The sequence below is a fragment of the Adelges cooleyi genome, unplaced genomic scaffold (genome assembly GCF_023614345.1).
Source record: "Adelges cooleyi isolate 19-005CV unplaced genomic scaffold, UGA_ACOO_1.1 ACOO_flye_CR_arks_rails_tigmint_CR_PRNA_521, whole genome shotgun sequence".
Lineage (NCBI taxonomy): Eukaryota > Metazoa > Arthropoda > Insecta > Hemiptera > Adelgidae > Adelges > Adelges cooleyi.
In genome coordinates this window covers 394099-413759 of record NW_026096210.1, presented here as the reverse complement: position 1 = coordinate 413759, position 19661 = coordinate 394099, and the positions used below count along the sequence as shown (strand labels likewise).

The 19661-nt window shown below is 30.1% G+C and overlaps 1 protein-coding gene across 1 annotated transcript; it reads right to left on the bottom strand.

The window, feature by feature from the left end:
• Window positions 1-223: 223 nt before the first annotated feature.
• On the bottom strand, window positions 224-17540 carry LOC126842459 (uncharacterized). The gene is made up of 2 exons (XM_050579478.1): window positions 17104-17540; window positions 224-931 (listed from the first exon to the last, which is right to left on the bottom strand). The coding sequence occupies exons 1-2, from the start codon at window positions 17446-17448 to the stop codon at window positions 224-226; spliced, it is 1053 nt and encodes a 350-aa protein (XP_050435435.1). The 5' UTR covers window positions 17449-17540.
• Window positions 17541-19661: the final 2121 nt, after the last annotated feature.

Genomic DNA, 19661 nt, shown 5'->3' with positions numbered 1-19661 from the left:
ATCCTTATACCTATCAAATTTTCAAATTTTTCAAAAGACTTGTCTCAAGACATATTATTATTTAACTACATGTCGTTATTCTACACTGATGGTTGAACTCTAAACATAGTAGTAACATGTCCAATTGTAGAACAAAAATCACATACATCCGTAAGACTATAGGTTAATAGCAATTTATTGACTTCACAAGTATTTCATTTATAATAATAATTGTTTAGACATCTTATATATTATCAAGTTCAGCGACGCGTTGACATTCTTCGGAAGACGTGTATTCCTTAAATGACTCGAAGATTTTGATGTCAACGCCAAGCGAAACTTTTTTAGCGATATCGGTTAACTCTTTTTGAAAAATGCATACTGACTCGGTCTGTTGGGTTAGTGTCGTGCCCAATTCCATAGCAGTGTTGTATACATCACTTAGCTTGCTTTCTATGGTTTGCCAAAATTCAGCGCCCTTGCTGTGCACCACAAATGTTTGGATCCCAAGTAAGCCGTCTAGGTTTAATGTTGTCATAGAAATTCGTTGTTGGCGGAACGTATTTACACCAAAATCAGCGTTGTCTGACTTTTGTCTATCAAACACATTCTTATTATTCCGAAGGTACCATACGAGCTGTTTTGACTTGTCCGGCACATTTAGTTCGTCGATTAGTTGGGCCAAGTTATTTGATTTACTTTCAGCTTTGTGGAAAACGCACTGATCCCTATTCAAAAACCGATCTAGCACATCGCTAACGTTCCGGTGAGCGGCTAAGATGGCCGAATGGTTTTCCTCGTCGACAGTTCCAAATTTTTTGGTTTCATCTAAGAACCTGTGCAGTCTGTCCGCGAACAACCAGAACGCCCACATGGTATTCTTAACGGCATTTATTTTTGGCATATCTATGGAGGTGGCCAACATTGCCGCAGCTTCGTCGTCGAACAAAACCTTTTCCAAAACATCTTCTTTCACCAAATCCATAGGGTCCGACAAGATTGCTCCGATTAATCGCATGTAACGCCTCGCAAACAATGCATAACTGCACTCGAGCTGCTGGTAAATTTGCTCAATATGATTTTTAAGGTAATCTATCAACGTTTCGTACTCGCTATTATGCTTAACCCGTCTTTCACGCATGACGAAAGCTTCTAAGAAACCCATATCAAGTGGTTTGATCTTGGTCAGCTCGGCTAATAGCTCATTCATTTCTTTTTGATTAAAGTTTTTTGGCCCTATCACCACGTTTGTAAGCACAGCAATAATAATGCACAATGATATGTTGGAAAGCAGCATAGTTAGCGAAAACTATAATATTTTAGTGTGAAATCAATGAAAAATGCACATTAATATATGCACGCTGAACGTTTCCTATTGAAAATTGCTGAGTATATTAAAGAAGTTTTAATACGTGTTTGAACATGTATTAATACGTGTTTAAAATGTTGAATAAACCGTAACAGCTGCTAAATAGGTAGGAAAATATTTAACAAACAATAATTAAACTCCGTAGAAAACGTTATATTGAAGTATGACGCAAATGGCAATGTTATTTGTATAATAACAGACCGTTTATGTTTCTAAAAAACACTATAGCCGGGTAAAATATATCTCTAGTAAAAAACAGTTTTGATTAGCGTTGTTCAAAATATTTGTCCAATCTTTGAATATTTCTCATATTATTAGATCATAATGAGTCAAAATATTAAATATATTACTAAACAGATCCTCAAGTCAGAGTATCATTAGTGAATAAGTTTCTTAAAAAGAAAACCATTCAAATATCACAGTATATTAAGTACAAGTAGTACCTTTTCAGAGCTGTAAATTTAAATAAATAAGTAACTCCTCCTAAAATACTAAGTAGGTCCAACTCATAGTCAGTTTATTAAAGGGTCATATTAAATTTGTAGTAAATATAACTAATTCACATTTGGTCCTTTAATCATTAGTTGGGCCAATTATTTTTATTAAGTTCTTTCCATTAGAATTTTATCTTGTCCCTGTATTATCCCATATGTTAGTAGGAAAATAATTAACAAATATTATTAAAACTTTTTTTAAAACTAAAAAACGTTTTATTAAAGCATGACGCAAATGACATTGTTATTTGTATAATAACAGACCGTACATGTTACTAAAAAACTCTATAGCCAGGTAAAATATGTCTCTAGTAAAAAACAATTTTGGTTAGCGTTGTACAAAATATTTTTTCCAATCTTTGCAATATTTCCCTTACTATAGAATTTTAATAAGTCAAAATGTTAAATATATAATCATACATTGCGTCAAGCTAGAGTATCATTAGTGAACAAGTTTTTTAAAAAAATAACCCCGTTTAAATATCAAAATAAATTAGGCACAAAATGTACCTAATGAAAGCTCCGAACTTAGGTAAACAAGTAACTACTCCCAATATACAAAGAAGGTCCAACTAAAAGTCTGTTTATTAAAGGGTCACAATAAACATGTAGTTGAAATAACTAATTCACATTTATTTCTGTAATTATTAGTTGGGCCAACTATTTAATTAGTTATTTTCGCTAGAAATTTTTCTTGTCCCTATATTACCCCATATTTTAAGATGAACAATTATTAACAAAAGATATTCAAAACTCTAAGAAAACGTTTTATTATAGTATGACGCAAATAGCAATGATATTTGTATAATAAACGACCGTTCATATTGCTTAAAAACACCTGAGACGGGTAAAATTTATCTCTAGTAAAAAACAATTTTGGTTAGCGTTGTACAAAATATTTATCCAATCTTTGAAATATTTCCCTTACTATAAGAATGTAATAAGTAAAAATGTTTCATATATTATTATACAAATCCTCAAGCCAGAGTATCATTAGTGAACAAGTTTTTTAAAAAGAAACCCATTCAAATATCACAGTATATTAAGTACAAGATGTACCTACTCAGAGCTGTAAATTTAAAAAAAAAAGTAACTCCATCAAAAATACTATGTAGGTCCAACTAAAAGTCTGTTTATTAAAGGGTCCAACAATATTGAAGTAGAAATAACTAATTCACATTTGGTCCTGTAATCATTAGTTGGGCCAACTATTTTTTTTTTAGTTCTTTCCGCTAGAATTTTATCTTGTCCCTGTATTATCCCATATGTTAAGTAGGAAAATATTTAACAAATATTATTCAAACTTCATAGAAAACGTTTTATTAAAGTATGACGCAAATGGCAATGTTATTTGTATAATAGCAGACCGTACATGCTACTAAAAAACTCTAAAGCCGGGTAAAATTTATCTCTAGTAAAAAACAATTTTGGTTAGCGTTGTACAAAATATTTATCCAATCTTTGAAATATTTCCCTTACTATAAGATTGTAATAAGTCAAAATGTTAAATATATAATCATACATTGCGTCAAGCCAGAGTATCATTAGTGAACAAGTTTTGTAAAAAGAACCCCGTTAAATATCAGAATAAATTAGGCACAAGATGTACCTAATGAAAGCTCTAAACTTAAGTAAACAAGTAGCTACTCCCAATATACAAAGTAGGTCCAACTAAAAGTCTGTTTATTAAAGGGTCAATATAAATTTGTTGTTGAAATAACTAATTCACATTTCTTTCTGTAATCTTTAGTTGGGCCAACTATTTCTTTAGTTCTTTTCGCTAAAAATTTATCTTGTCCCTATATTATCCCATATTTTAAGATGGACAATATTTAACAGAAGATATTCAAAACTCTTAGAAAACGTTTTATTATAGTATGACGCAAGTGGCAATGATATTTGTATAATAAACGACCGTTCATATTGCTTAAAAACACCTGAGACGGGTAAAATATATCTCTAGTAAAAAACAATTTTGGTTAGCGTTGTACAAAATATTTATCCAATCTTTGAAATATTTCCCTTACTATAAGAATGTAATAGGTAAAAATGTTTCATATATTATTATACAAATCCTCAAGCCAGAGTATCATTAGTGAACAAGTTTTTTAAAAAGAAACCCATTCAAATATCACAGTATATTAAGTACAAGATGTACCTACTCAGAGCTGTAAATTTAAAAAAAAAAGTAACTCCATCAAAAATACTATGTAGGTCCAACTAAAAGTCTGTTTATTAAAGGGTCCAATAATATTGAAGTAGAAATAACTAATTCACATTTTGTCCTGTAATCATTAGTTGGGCCAACTATTTTTTTTTAGTTCTTTCCGCTAGAATTTTATCTTGTCCCTGTATTATCCCATATGTTAAGTAGGAAAATATTTAACAAATATTATTCAAACTTCATAGAAAACGTTTTATTAAAGTATGACGCAAATGGCAATGTTATTTGTATAATAGCAGACCGTACATGCTACTAAAAAACTCTAAAGCCGGGTAAAATTTATCTCTAGTAAAAAACAATTTTGGTTAGCGTTGTACAAAATATTTATCCAATCTTTGAAATATTTCCCTTACTATAAGATTGTAATAAGTCAAAATGTTAAATATATAATCATACATTGCGTCAAGCCAGAGTATCATTAGTGAACAAGTTTTGTAAAAAGAACCCCGTTAAATATCAGAATAAATTAGGCACAAGATGTACCTAATGAAAGCTCTAAACTTAAGTAAACAAGTAGCTACTCCCAATATACAAAGTAGGTCCAACTAAAAGTCTGTTTATTAAAGGGTCAATATAAATTTGTTGTTGAAATAACTAATTCACATTTCTTTCTGTAATCTTTAGTTGGGCCAACTATTTCTTTAGTTCTTTTCGCTAAAAATTTATCTTGTCCCTATATTATCCCATATTTTAAGATGGACAATATTTAACAGAAGATATTCAAAACTCTTAGAAAACGTTTTATTATAGTATGACGCAAGTGGCAATGATATTTGTATAATAAACGACCGTTCATATTGCTTAAAAACACCTGAGACGGGTAAAATATATCTCTAGTAAAAAACAATTTTGGTTAGCGTTGTACAAAATATTTATCCAATCTTTGAAATATTTCCCTTACTATAAGAATGTAATAGGTAAAAATGTTTCATATATTATTATACAAATCCTCAAGCCAGAGTATCATTAGTGAACAAGTTTTTTAAAAAGAAACCCATTCAAATATCACAGTATATTAAGTACAAGATGTACCTACTCAGAGCTGTAAATTTAAAAAAAAAAGTAACTCCATCAAAAATACTATGTAGGTCCAACTAAAAGTCTGTTTATTAAAGGGTCCAATAATATTGAAGTAGAAATAACTAATTCACATTTTGTCCTGTAATCATTAGTTGGGCCAACTATTTTTTTTTAGTTCTTTCCGCTAGAATTTTATCTTGTCCCTGTATTATCCCATATGTTAAGTAGGAAAATATTTAACAAATATTGTTCAAACTTCATAGAAAACGTTTTATTAAAGTATGACGCAAATGGCAATGTTATTTGTATAATAGCAGACCGTACATGCTACTAAAAAACTCTATAGCCGGGTAAAATTTATCTCTAGTAAAAAAAAATTTTGGTTAGCGTTGTACAAAATATTTATCCAATCTTTGAAATATTTCCCTTACTATAAGATTGTAATAAGTCAAAATGTTAAATATATAATCATGCATTGCGTTAAGCCAGAGTATCATTAGTGAACAAGTTTTGTAAAAAGAACCCCGTAAAATATCAAAATAAATTAGGCACAAGATGTACCTAATGAAAGCTCTAAACTTAAGTAAACAAGTAACTACTCCCAATATACAAAGTAGGTCCAACTAAAAGTCTGTTTATTAAAGGGTCAATATAAATTTGTTGTTGAAATAACTAATTCACATTTCTTTCTGTAATCTTTAGTTGGGCCAACTATTTTTTAGTTCTTTTCGCTAAAAATTTATCTTGTCAATATATTATCCCATATTTTAAGATGGACAATATTTAACAGAAGATATTCAAAACTCTAAGAAAACGTTTTATTATAGTATGACGCAAATATCAATGATATTTGCATAATAAACGACCGTTCATATTGCTTAAAAACACCTGAGACGGGTAAAATTTATCTCTAGTAAAAAACAATTTTGGTTAGCGTTGTACAAAATATTTATCCAATCTTTGAAATATTTCCCTTACTATAAGAATGTAATAAGTAAAAATGTTTCATATATTATTATACAAATCCTCAAGCCAGAGTATCATTAGTGAACAAGTTTTTTAAAAAGAAACCCATTCAAATATCACAGTATATTAAGTACAAGATGTACCTACTCAGAGCTGTAAATTTAAAAAAAAAAGTAACTCCATCAAAAATACTATGTAGGTCCAACTAAAAGTCTGTTTATTAAAGGGTCCAATAATATTGAAGTAGAAATAACTAATTCACATTTGGTCCTGTAATCATTAGTTGGGCCAACTATTTTTTTTTTAGTTCTTTCCGCTAGAATTTTATCTTGTCCCTGTATTATCCCATATGTTAAGTAGGAAAATATTTAACAAATATTATTCAAACTTCATAGAAAACGTTTTATTAAAGTATGACGCAAATGGCAATGTTATTTGTATAATAGCAGACCGTACATGCTACTAAAAAACTCTATAGCCGGGTAAAATTTATCTCTAGTAAAAAAAAATTTTGGTTAGCGTTGTACAAAATATTTATCCAATCTTTGAAATATTTCCCTTACTATAAGATTGTAATAAGTCAAAATGTTAAATATATAATCATACATTGCGTTAAGCCAGAGTATCATTAGTGAACACGTTTTGTAAAAAGAACCCCGTAAAATATCAAAATAAATTAGGCACAAGATGTACCTAATGAAAGCTCTAAACTTAAGTAAACAAGTAACTACTCCCAATATACAAAGTAGGTCCAACTAAAAGTCTGTTTATTAAAGGGTCAATATAAATTTGTTGTTGAAATAACTAATTCACATTTCTTTCTGTAATCTTTAGTTGGGCCAACTATTTTTTAGTTCTTTTCGCTAAAAATTTATCTTGTCAATATATTATCCCATATTTTAAGATGGACAATATTTAACAGAAGATATTCAAAACTCTAAGAAAACGTTTTATTATAGTATGACGCAAGTGGCAATGATATTTGCATAATAAACGACCGTTCATATTGCTTAAAAACACCTGAGACGGGTAAAATATATCTCTAGTAAAAAACAATTTTGGTTAGCGTTGTACAAAATATTTATCCAATCTTTGAAATATTTCCCTTACTATAAGAATGTAATAGGTAAAAATGTTTCATATATTATTATACAAATCCTCAAGCCAGAGTATCATTGGTGAACAAGTTTTTTAAAAAGAAACCCATTCAAATATCACAGTATATTAAGTACAAGATGTACCTACTCAGAGCTGTAAATTTAAAAAAAAAAGTAACTCCATCAAAAATACTATGTAGGTCCAACTAAAAGTCTGTTTATTAAAGGGTCCAATAATATTGAAGTAGAAATAACTAATTCACATTTGGTCCTGTAATCATTAGTTGGGCCAACTATTTTTTTTTTAGTTCTTTTCGCTAGAAATTTATCTTGTCCCTATATTATCCTATATTTTAAGATGGACAATATTTAACAGAAGATATTCAAAACTCTTAAAAAACGTTTTATTATAGTATGACGCAAATAGCAATGATATTTGTATAATAAACGACCGTTCATATTTCTTAAAAACACCTGAGACGGATAAAATATATTTAGTAAAAAACCATTTTGGTTAGGGTTGTACAAAATATTTATCCAATCTTTAAATATTTCCCCTACTATATAATTGTAATAAGTCAAAATGTTAAATATATAATCATACATTGCGTCAAGCCAGAGTATCATTAGTGAACAAGTTTTTTAAAAAGAACCCCGTTCAATTATCAAAATAAATTAGGAACAAGATGTACCTAATGAAAGCTCTAAACTTAGGTAAACAAGTAACTACTCCCAATATACAAAGTAGGTCCAACTAAAAGTCTGTTTATTAAAGGGTCACAATAAATATGTAGTTGAAATAAGTAATTCACATTTCTTTCTGTAATCTTTAGTTGGGCCAACTATTTCTTTAGTTCTTTTCGCTAGAAATTTATCTTGTCCCTGTATTATCCTATATGTTATGTAGGAAAATATTTAACAAATATTATTCAAACTTCATAGAAAACGTTTTATTAAAGTATGACGCAAATGGCAATGTTATTTGTATAATAACAGACCGTACATGTTACTAAAAAACTCTATAGCCAGGTAAAATATGTCTCTAGTAAAAAACAATTTTGGTTAGCGTTGTACAAAATATTTATCCAATCTTTGAAATATTTCCCTTACTATAAGATTGTAATAAGTCAAAATGTTATATATATAATCATACATTGCGTCAAGCCAGAGTATCATTAGTGAACACGTTTTGTAAAAAGAACCCCGTTAAATATCATAATAAATTAGGAACAAGATGTACCTAATGAAAGCTATAAACTTAAGTAAACAAGTAACTACTCCCAATATACAAAGAAGGTCCAACTAAAAGTCTGTTTATTAAGGGGTCAATATAAATTTGTTGTTGAAATAACTAATTCACATTTCTTTCTGTAATCTTTAGTTGGGCCAACTATTTATTTAGTTATTTTCGCTAGAAATTTATCTTGTCCCTACACTACCCCATATTTTAAGATGGTCAATATTTAACAGAAGATATTCAAAACTCATAGAAAACGTTTTATTATAGTATGACGCAAGTGGCAATGATATTTGTATAATAAACGACCGTTCATATTGCTTAAAAACACCTGAGACGGGTAAAATATATCTCTAGTAAAAAACAATTTTGGTTAGCGTTGTACAAAATATTTATCCAATCTTTGAAATATTTCCCTTACTATAAGAATGTAATAGGTAAAAATGTTTCATATATTATTATACAAATCCTCAAGCCAGAGTATCATTAGTGAACAAGTTTTTTAAAAAGAGTCTCGTTTAAATATCAAAATATATTAGGCACAAGATGTACCTAATGAAAGCTATAAACTTAAGTAAACAAGTAACTACTCCCAATATACAAAGAAGGTCCAACTAAAAGTCTGTTTATTAAGGGGTCAATATAAATTTGTTGTTGAAATAACTAATTCACATTTCTTTCTGTAATCTTTAGTTGGGCCAACTATTTATTTAGTTATTTTCGCTAGAAATTTATCTTGTCCCTACACTACCCCATATTTTAAGATGGTCAATATTTAACAGAAGATATTCAAAACTCATAGAAAACGTTTTATTATAGTATGACGCAAATGGCAATGAGATTTGTATAATAAACGACCGTTCATATTGCTTAAAAACACCTGAGACGGGTAAAATATATCTCTAGTAAAAAACAATTTTGGTTAGCGTTGTACGAAATATTTGTCCAATCTTTGAAATATTTCCCATATTATTAGATTGTATTAAGTCAAAATGTTTCATATATTGTTAGACAGCTCCTCAAGCCAGAGTATCATTAGTGAACAAGTTTCTTAAAAAGAAAGCCATTCAAATATCACAGTATATAAGTACAAAATGTACCTATTCAGAGCTATAAACTTAAAAAAACAAGTAACTCCTTCAAAAATACTATGTAGGTCCAACTAAAAGTCTGTTTATTAAAGGGTCCAACAATATTGTAGTAGATATAACTAATTCACATTTGGTCCTGTAATTATTAGTTGGGCCAACTATTTCTTTAGTTATTTTCGCTAGAAATTTATCTTGTCCCTACACTACCCCATATTTTAAGATGGACAATATTTAACAGAAGATATTCAAAACTCATAAGAAAACGTTTTATTATAGTATGACGCAAATGGCAATGATATTTGTATAATAAACGACCGTTCATATTGCTTAAAAACACCGAAACGGATAAAATATATTTAGTAAAAAACAATTTTGGTTAGCGTTGTACAAAATATTTATCCAATCTTTGAAATATTTCCCTTACTATGAGAATGTAATAAGTAAAAATGTTTCATATATTATTATACAAATCCTAAAGCCAGAGTATCATTAGTGAACAAGTTTTTTAAAAAGAATCTCGTTTAAATATCAAAATATATTAGGCACAAGATGTACCTAATGAAAGCTATAAACTTAAGTAAACAAGTAACTACTCCCAATATACAAAGTAGGTCCAACTAAAGTCTGTTTATTAAAGGGTCACAATAAATTTGTTGTTGAAATAACTATTTCACATTTATTTCTGTAATTATTAGTTGGGCCAACTATTTATTTAGTTATTTTCGCTAGAAATGTATCTTGTCCCTATACTACCCCATATTTTAAGATGGTCAATATTTAACAGAAGATATTCAAAACTCATAGAAAACGTTTTATTATAGTATGACGCAAATGGCAATGAGATTTGTATAATAAACGACCGTTCATATTGCTTAAAAACACCTGAGACGGATAAAATATATTTAGTAAAAACCCATTTTGGTTAGGGTTGTACAAAATATTTATCCAATCTTTGAATATTTCCCTTACTATATAATTGTAATAAGTCAAAATGTTAAATATATAATCATACATTGCGCCAAGCTAGAGTATCATTAGTGAACAAGTTTTTAAATTTGTAGATTAAATAACTAATTCACGTTTATTTCTGTAATCTTTAGTTGGGCCAACTATTTATTTAGTTATTTTCGCTAGAAATTTTTCTTGTCCCTATATTACTCCATATTTTAAGATGGACAATTATTAACAAAAGATATTCAAAACTCTAAGAAAACATTTTATTATAGTATGACGCAAATAGCAATGATATTTGTATAATAAACGACCGTTCATATTGCTTAAAAACACCTGAGACGGGTAAAATATATCTCTAGTAAAAAACAATTTTGGTTAGCGTTGTACGAAATATTTGTCCAATCTTTGAAATATTTCCTATATTATTAGATTTTAATAAGTAATAATGTTTCATATATTATTATACAAATCCTCAAGCCAGAGTATCATTAGTGAACAAGTTTTTTAAAAAGAAACCTTTCAAATATCACAGTATATTAAGTACAAGATGTACCTATTCAGAGCTGTAAATTTAAATAAATAAGTAACTCCTCCTAAAATACAAAGTAGGTCCAACTAAAAGTCTGTTTATTAAAGGGTCACAATAAACATGTAGTTGAAATAACTTATTCACATTTGTTTCTGTAATCTTTAGTTGGGCCAACTATTTATTTCTGCTAGCTCTTCGGGGACTGATGTTGTTTCATGTTCATCGGTTATATGTATTTCTTAGTAAGTGTGTATAATTATTTAACGTGGTGCAGCTTGAAATAAGAGATTTGATAATTTAGTAAGTTTGGATTTCATGGTGCGGTCGGTGATTTTTGGTCTAATTTTATCTATGGTTTCTGTCAACTTAGTTATATCTACTTCGACTTCGTTGCAAAGAGAGTGGGGAGGACGTAAAGTCACAGTAAATATTGTCACGGACCGTACAAATACGGAAAAAATAATGCTGCGGACAGTAATGTGGCGGACCGTACTTTTACGGAATCCATAAACACTCGAACCGTATTGTTACGGACCGTACTAACGCGGAAAAAACCAAACCGTAAAACCACGGGCCGTACTTCTACGGAATCTTGAATGACACTGACCGTATTAGCACGGACCGTACGAATTCGGAATCTACAGGGTGTATCACATTGGCGCTTTTTCACTTTCTTTAAAGAAGCACACAACACAGAAAAACAATTGTTTTAAATTTTAATTAAATGTTAAATTATTGTAGTCAGAACTATTAAAAATGATTTGTTCCAAATCCGATGCAAAAAAAAATGATTATTTAAGGAGATATTAGGATATTTAGAATAGCCGTGTGACGTCATTGGGCCGAGCTCGCCATAATTGTCTATCTTACACGAGTAAAGAAGTACATTTCATTATTGATATTTCATTTACACATAGAGCTCATACTGATTATTGAGCATTATTTACATATTGAGCTCGGCCCAATGACGTCACGCGAATTAAACGTTCTTTTAAATTTAAAAAACTTATTTTTTGTATTTTGTGTTATATTTGATTTGCAATATTTTCTATTTTTTTATGGATGGAACTAAATTAGACACTTATGAATATTGACTTATTTTTTTTTTTTTTAATATGGTGTGATTTTAGACATTGGGCATTATTAAAACATAAAAAAAAAAATATTATTATTATTATTAAAATATTATCATTTTTATTGATACTATAATTTTCATTTAATAAATGATTAATATTATAATATCTGAAGCACTGAATAAAAATAGCAAAAATAAGAACAATACATTTTTAAATTTATATTGAAATTCAACATCAACATTTAATTTATTATTTTATTATTTATAGAAGTATAATATAAGTATTCGCTCCACCCTAAAAAAGTTAAAACTATAGATTTTGCTATATTTTTTAAAATTAATACTACATAATGAAAATGAAAAGTATTTAAACATTTTTAATTATGATCATTTAGTAGGATGAACTGTTGGTTAGCCATCTAAAAAAATATCAATTTATGGATTTAAATATATGGATCAAAAAAGTATGAATGTATTATTAATTTATCTATTATATATAAAATATGTCACGACACCATGGCCGGCGTAGCCGGGCACCCCCCTCAGAACCGCTGTGTACTGACATATAACATACTACGTTTGAACAAATTTTGTTTCACAAAGGTAAACCATAACAGACATTTAGCCGACTGACCTCTAGACATTTTTATCTGTGTCTCTAGTTTTATAAATAATAGTTGTCTCAAAAGTCCGGGGGAATGTAAATATACTCTGTACTTATATGTACAATAAGTCCCATGAAATAGTACAAACACGCTACAGTACTTTGCTGCAAGTCGTAGTTCGTACATTTATGTTGTCACAACTTTTGTGTAAAGTGTATACCATAGGTTATATATCAGTTAAGTTTATATATGTTAAAATAGAAAGTATTCCAAAAAATAAAAAGCGATTATCCAAAATGAAAAAAATAAAGAATATATTAAATCATTACCACCCAATAATTTTTAACGTTATTTTTACCTAAAAAGAAGTCTATATATTTCGTCTTAGCTCTTTTGTAATATTATCGATTAGATTAATGTTTTAAGTATATATATATATATATATATATATATATATATATATATATATATATATATATTTATATAATATATATACACCGTTTTCTTAATACAATACCCAATGTGTTATTCTTCTCGTTTGTTTATAGTTAGGTCTACAATAGACACTAGTAGCCTACAGCTACACTATACCCTATCCCTGGATAAACCAGAATTTGAAAAGAGCGCATTGCTCGAATCTTGTCCATCTAAAATATCGAGTGACAATATTTATTAAAAAAACGGAACCCCAAAAAAGATTAAGAAGGGGTGGTTTTGTGACCTGCTGATTCAATAGAAAAAAAAATGTAAATAATATCTTTAATTAAATCTGTATAAGTTCCTCCACCGGGAAGCCTGTCACTCTGTCAATCTATTATACAATATATATATATCTTATATGTACAAATTATACTTAAGAAGGACTCGCTTCATGTTGATTTAGAGCAAAATTACATTAACAAAAAAGAAACATGACAATATATTGTAGAGAATGTCATATGCTTTTATTTGATAAACCTATAGTATTTAGCATATTATTAAACTAGTAAATACCAATTTTTTACTTTTTTAAAATAGCTATAACTTTTTTCACATTATTATTTTCAAAATGAGATATGACATTGTATCCAAAATGTTATCTTTTGATTGTTTAAATATTAATACCAATATTTAGTACTCAAAAAAATCGGGTGTACGTTAGCCTAAACGCCGCCAAAATATATTTCAAAAATGATTTTGAAGTTGTCAAAAATCCATCATATCAAAGTAAAACAAGTAATTCAAACAATTTCATTTTTATCAAAAACAATGTGTACAGGTACAAGATGTACCTTTTCAGAGCTGTAAATTTAAATAAATAAGTAACTCCTCCTAAAATACTAAGTAGGTCCAACTCAAAGTCGGTTTATTAAAGGGTCACATTAAATTTGTAGTAGATATAACTAATTCACATTTGTTATTTAGTTCTTTTCACTAGAAATTTATCTTGTTCCTATATAATCCCATATTTTAAGAAGGACAATTGTCGCGAAAACAAACGGTATGTGGAAGAGTTGAGATCGACTCGACAAAAAAAAATACCCTTGTTCCTGATGGTGCGATGAATCGGCAACCAATCAGGCACGCACCCAATGCGCCTAACTCGGAAATGGATAGGCAACCTAACGTGCTTGGTCCTGCTCGAGACGGAGCCCGCGCTGCGACCACGATGTCGGCTTGGTAGAGAGAGAGGAAAGTGAAGGAACGGGAATGAATTTATACACTGGGAAAGAAGATCGTACAGGTTAATTATGGGACCAGGGGGCCCTGTGGCCGGTTCGGTTTTGGTGCAATGACCACAGGGTACAATTACAATAGGGACCTTAACGATAACTTAAGTTTTTTTTGTGGACGGTGAGCTGCTGGTCTTGTTGCTGATTGCGCTGCCTGGTGACTGGGAACTGGACGACCTAGGCGGCCTCTCACACAACGCACTGTTGCTGGCGGACCTACGCGGGATGACAGCACCAAACTGGACCTCGGGCGAAGGCGGTGATCACGGTTGACTGATGCCGGCGTCGTAGTGACGGCCAACAGGAGTAGCAACACGACGCACTGTCGACTGAGACTTGGGCTAACCCGGACGCAATGTCACGGGGTCAAATACAATACACCGTTTGTGTACAATGTGCTGTTACAGATATTTACGCCGTTGTCTGCACAGTTTAACGGCCGTAATGGCAAGAAAAATAAAGAGAGATTTGATATAAATGAAAACAAAACCGATTTATATTTTTCTTGAGTGTGTAGTAACAACATGCACACACAAGACCAGAACAGAACGAACATACATACAAAAAAAAACAAGATATGATATGGGTGATAATACAGTATGTGTTAGAAGGCAAAGAGAATAGGTACAGTAGCAGTGAATTATTAAGATTAACAGGTGTGCGAAGCATTGGACGGAGAAACGGAGGGAGAGAAAACCGGTTACAGCAACGAGCAACGCGGTCGCGTTGTAAACAACAATATTTAACAAAAATTATTCAAAATTCATGGAAAAAGTTTTATTAAAGTATGACGGAAATGGCAATGTTATTTGTAAGATAAACGACCGTTCGTTTCTTTAGTTCTTTTCGCTAGAAATTTATCTTGTCCATATACTACCCCATATTTTAAGATGATCAATATTTAACAGAAGATATTCAAAACTCATAGTAAACGTTTTATTATAGTATGACGCAAATGGCAATGATATTTGTATAATAAACGACCGTTCATATTGCTAAAAAACACCTAAGACGGGTAAAATACATCTCTAGTAAAAAACAATTTTGGTTAGCGTTGTACAAAATATTTATCCAATCTTTGAAATATTTCCCATATTATTAGATTGTAAAAAACAAAATTCTTTAGGCACAAGATGTACCTCGTGAGAGCAATAAGTTTAAGTAAAAAAGTAACTCCTCCTAAACTACTAAGTAGGACCAACTAAAAGTCTGTTTATAAAAAGGTCACAATACATTTGTAGTAGAAATAACTAATTCTTTTTTCTTTTTCTAAACACATTTGTATTTTTTTTTTTTTTTTTGTGTTTTCCTTTACTAATGTATGTCATCTTTTATTAATATCAATAAAGCCCAGCGCCGGACACGATAATAAGAATCATTTTCAGTTGTAAAAATTCGTGTAACGGGCCGTTTTAACATTCATGGTTAAATTAAAAATATTGATGTAAACTAATTTATCTATTATATTATATTATTAAGTATATTTTATATAATTATAACCATAAGTGTCTCGAGTTTTTTATAGAATAATATATGTATTTGATGCATTGAATAAAAAATGTCCCATATCTGAAACTGGACAGTGCTAAGAAGCCTTATTAGATTTACATTGATAAAAGATTTGCGAGACAGCGCCTTTTAATATTCCAGTTACTCTTAAAAACCTGAAGCTGCTTTGTGTGCTTTAAATATGTGTGGGTTCAGCTTGTCCTAATAAGAAATAAATATACTATAATCAATTAACATCTTACCATTGTACTCGTCCCAATTTTATTTTTAACCTCGGCACAAGTGTATGCTCGTATACTTCTGAAAATAAAATCCTTATACCTATCAAGTTTTCTAATTTTTCAAAAGTCTTGTCTCAAGACATATTATTATTTAACTACATGTCATTATTCTACACTGATGGTTGAACTCTAAACATAGTATTAACATGTACAATTGTAGAACAAAAATCACATACACCCGTAAGACTATAGGTTATTAGCAATTTATTGACTTCACAAGTATTTCATTTATAATAATAATTGTTTAGACATCTTATACATTATCAAGTGCAGCGACGCGTTGACATTCAACGGAAGACGTGTATTCCTTAAATGACTCGACGATTTTGACGTCAACGCCAAGCGAAACTCTTTTAGAGATATCGGTTAACTCTTTTTGAAAAACGCATACTGACTCGGTCTGTTGGGTTATTGTCGTGCCTAATTCCATAGCGGTATTGTACACATCACTTAGCTTGCTTTCTATGGTTTGCCAAAATCCAGCACTAATGCAGCGCTCGACAATTGTTTGTATCGCAAGTAAGCCTTTAGGGATTAACGTTGTCATGGAAATTCGTTGTTGGCGGAACGTTTTTACACCAAAATCAGCGTTGTCTGACTTTTGTCTATCAAACACATTCTTATTATTCACAAGGTACCATACGAGCTGTTTTGACTTGTCCGGCACATTTAGTTCGTCGATTAGTCTGGCCAATTCATTTGATTTCATTTCAGCTTCGTGGAAAACGCACTGATCCCTATTCAAAAACCGATCTAGCACATCGCTAACGGTCCGGTGAGCGGCTAAGATGGCCGAATAGTTTTTCTCGTCGACAGTTCCAAATTTTTTGGTTTCATCTAAGAACCTGTGCAGTCTGTCCGCGAACAACCAGAACGCCCACATGGTGTTCTTAACGGCATTTATTTTTGGCACATCTATGGAGGTGGCCAACATTGCCGCAGCTTCGTCGTCGAACAAAACCTTTTCCAAAACATCTTCTTTCACCAAATCCATGGGGTCCGCCAAGATTGCTCCGATTAATCGCATGTAACGCATCGCAAACAATGCATAACTGCACTCGAGCTGCTGGTAAATATGCTCAATATGATTATTAAGGTAATCTATCAACCTTTCGTACTCGCTATTATGCTTAACCCGTCTTTCACGCATGACGAATTCTTCTAAGAAACCCATATCGAGTTGTTTAATCTTGTTCAGCTCGGCCAAAACCACATCCGTGTCTTCTCTATTAAAGTTTCGTGGCCCTATAACCGCGTTTGTAAGCACAGCAATAATAAAACACAATGATATGTTGGATTGCAACATAGTTAGCGAAAACTATAATATTTTAGTGTGATATCAATGAAAAAGATACATACATTAACGCTCAACGTTTCCTTTTAAAATTGTCAAATATATTAAAGAGGTTTTAATACGTGTTTGAAAATGTATAAATACGTGTTAAAAATGTTGAATAAACCGTAACAGCTGCTAAATAAGTAGGAAAATATTTAACAAATATTATTCAAACTCCATAGAAAACGTTTTATTTAAGTATGACGCAAATGGCAATGTTATTTGTATAATAAACGACCGTTCATATTGCTAAAAAACACTATAGCCGGGTAAAATATATCTTAAGTAAAAAACAATTTTGGTTAGCGTTGTACAATATATTTGTCTAATCTTTGAACAATTCTTATATTATTAGATCGTAAGAAGTCAAAATATTAAATATATTATTATACATAGCCTCAAGTCAAAGTATCTTTAGTGAATAAGTTTCTTAAAAAAAAACCCGTGCAAATATTAAAGTATATTAAGTACAAAATGTACCTTTTCAGAGCTGTAAATTTAAATAAATAAGTAACTCCTTAAAAAATACTAAGTAGGTCCAACTCAAAGTCGGTTTATTAAAGGGTCACATTAAATTTGTAGTAGATATAACTAATTCACATTTGTTTCTGTAATCTTTAGTTGGGCCACCTATTTATTTACTTCTTTTCAGAGCTATAAATTTAAATAAATAAGTAACTCCTCCTAAAATACTAAGTAGGTCCAACTCAAAGTCGGTTTATTAAAGGGTCATATTAAATTGTTATTTGTATAATAACAGACCGTTCATATTGTTTAAAAACACCTGAGACGGGTAAAATATATCTCTAGTAAATAACAATTTTGGTTAGCGTTGTACAAAATATTTATCCAATCTTTGAAATATTTCCCTTACTATATAATTGTAATAAGTCAAAATGTTTCATATATTATTATACAGCTCCTCAAGCCAGAGTATCATTAGTGAACAAGTTTTTTAAAAAGACCCCCGTTTAAATATCAAAATAAATTAGGCACAAAATGTACCTAATGAAAGCTCTAAATTTAGGTAAACAAGTAACTACTCCCAATATATAAAGTAGGTCCAACTAAAATTCTGTTCATTAAAGGGTCACAATAAATTTGTAGTTGCAATAACTAATTCACATTTATTTCTGTAATCTTTAGTTGGGGCAACTATTTATTTAGTTCTTTTCGCTAGAAATTTATCTTGTCCCTAAATTATCCCATATTTTAAGATGAACAATATAAAACAGAAGATATTCAAAACTCATAGAAAACATTTTATTATAGTATGACGCAAATGGTAAAGTTATTTGTATAATAACAGACCGTACATGTTACTAAAACCTCTATAGCCAGGTAAAATAAATATCTAGCAAAAAACAATTTTGGTTAGCGTTGTACAAAACATTTGTCCAATCTTTGAAATATTTCCCATATTATTAGATTGTATTAAGTCAAAATGTTTCATATATTATTTTACAGCTCCTCAAGCCAGAGTAACATAAGTGAACAAGTTTCTTAAAAAGAAACCCATTCAAATATCACAGTATATTAAGTACAAGATGTACCTATTCAGAAATGTAAATTTTAAAAAATAAGTAACTCCTTCAAAATAACTATGTAGGTCCAACTAAAAGTCTGTTTATTAAAGGGTCACAATAAATTTGTAGTTGAAATAACTAATTCACATTTAGTCCTGTAATCATTAGTTGGGCCAACTATTTTTATTTAATTCTTTCCGCTAGAATTTTATCTTTCCCCTGTATTATCCCAAATATTTAACAAATATTATTCAAACTTCATAGAAAACGTTTTATTAAAGCATGACGCAAATGGCATTGTTATTTGTATAATAACAGATCGTACATGTTACTAAAAAACTCTATAGCCGGGTAAAATAAATCTCTAGTAAAAAACAATTTTGGTTAGCGTTGTACAAAATATTTGTCCAATCTTTGAATATTTTTCATATTATTAGATCGTAATGAGTCAAAATATTAATTATATTATTATACATTGCCTCAAGTCAGAGTATCATTAGTGAACATGTTTTTTAAAAAGAACCCCGTTTTAATTTCAAAAAAAATTAGGCACAAAATATACCTAATGAAAGCTATAAACTTAAGTAAACAAGTAACTTCTCCCAATATACAAAGTAGGTCCAACTAAATATCTGTTAATTAAAGAGTCACAATAAA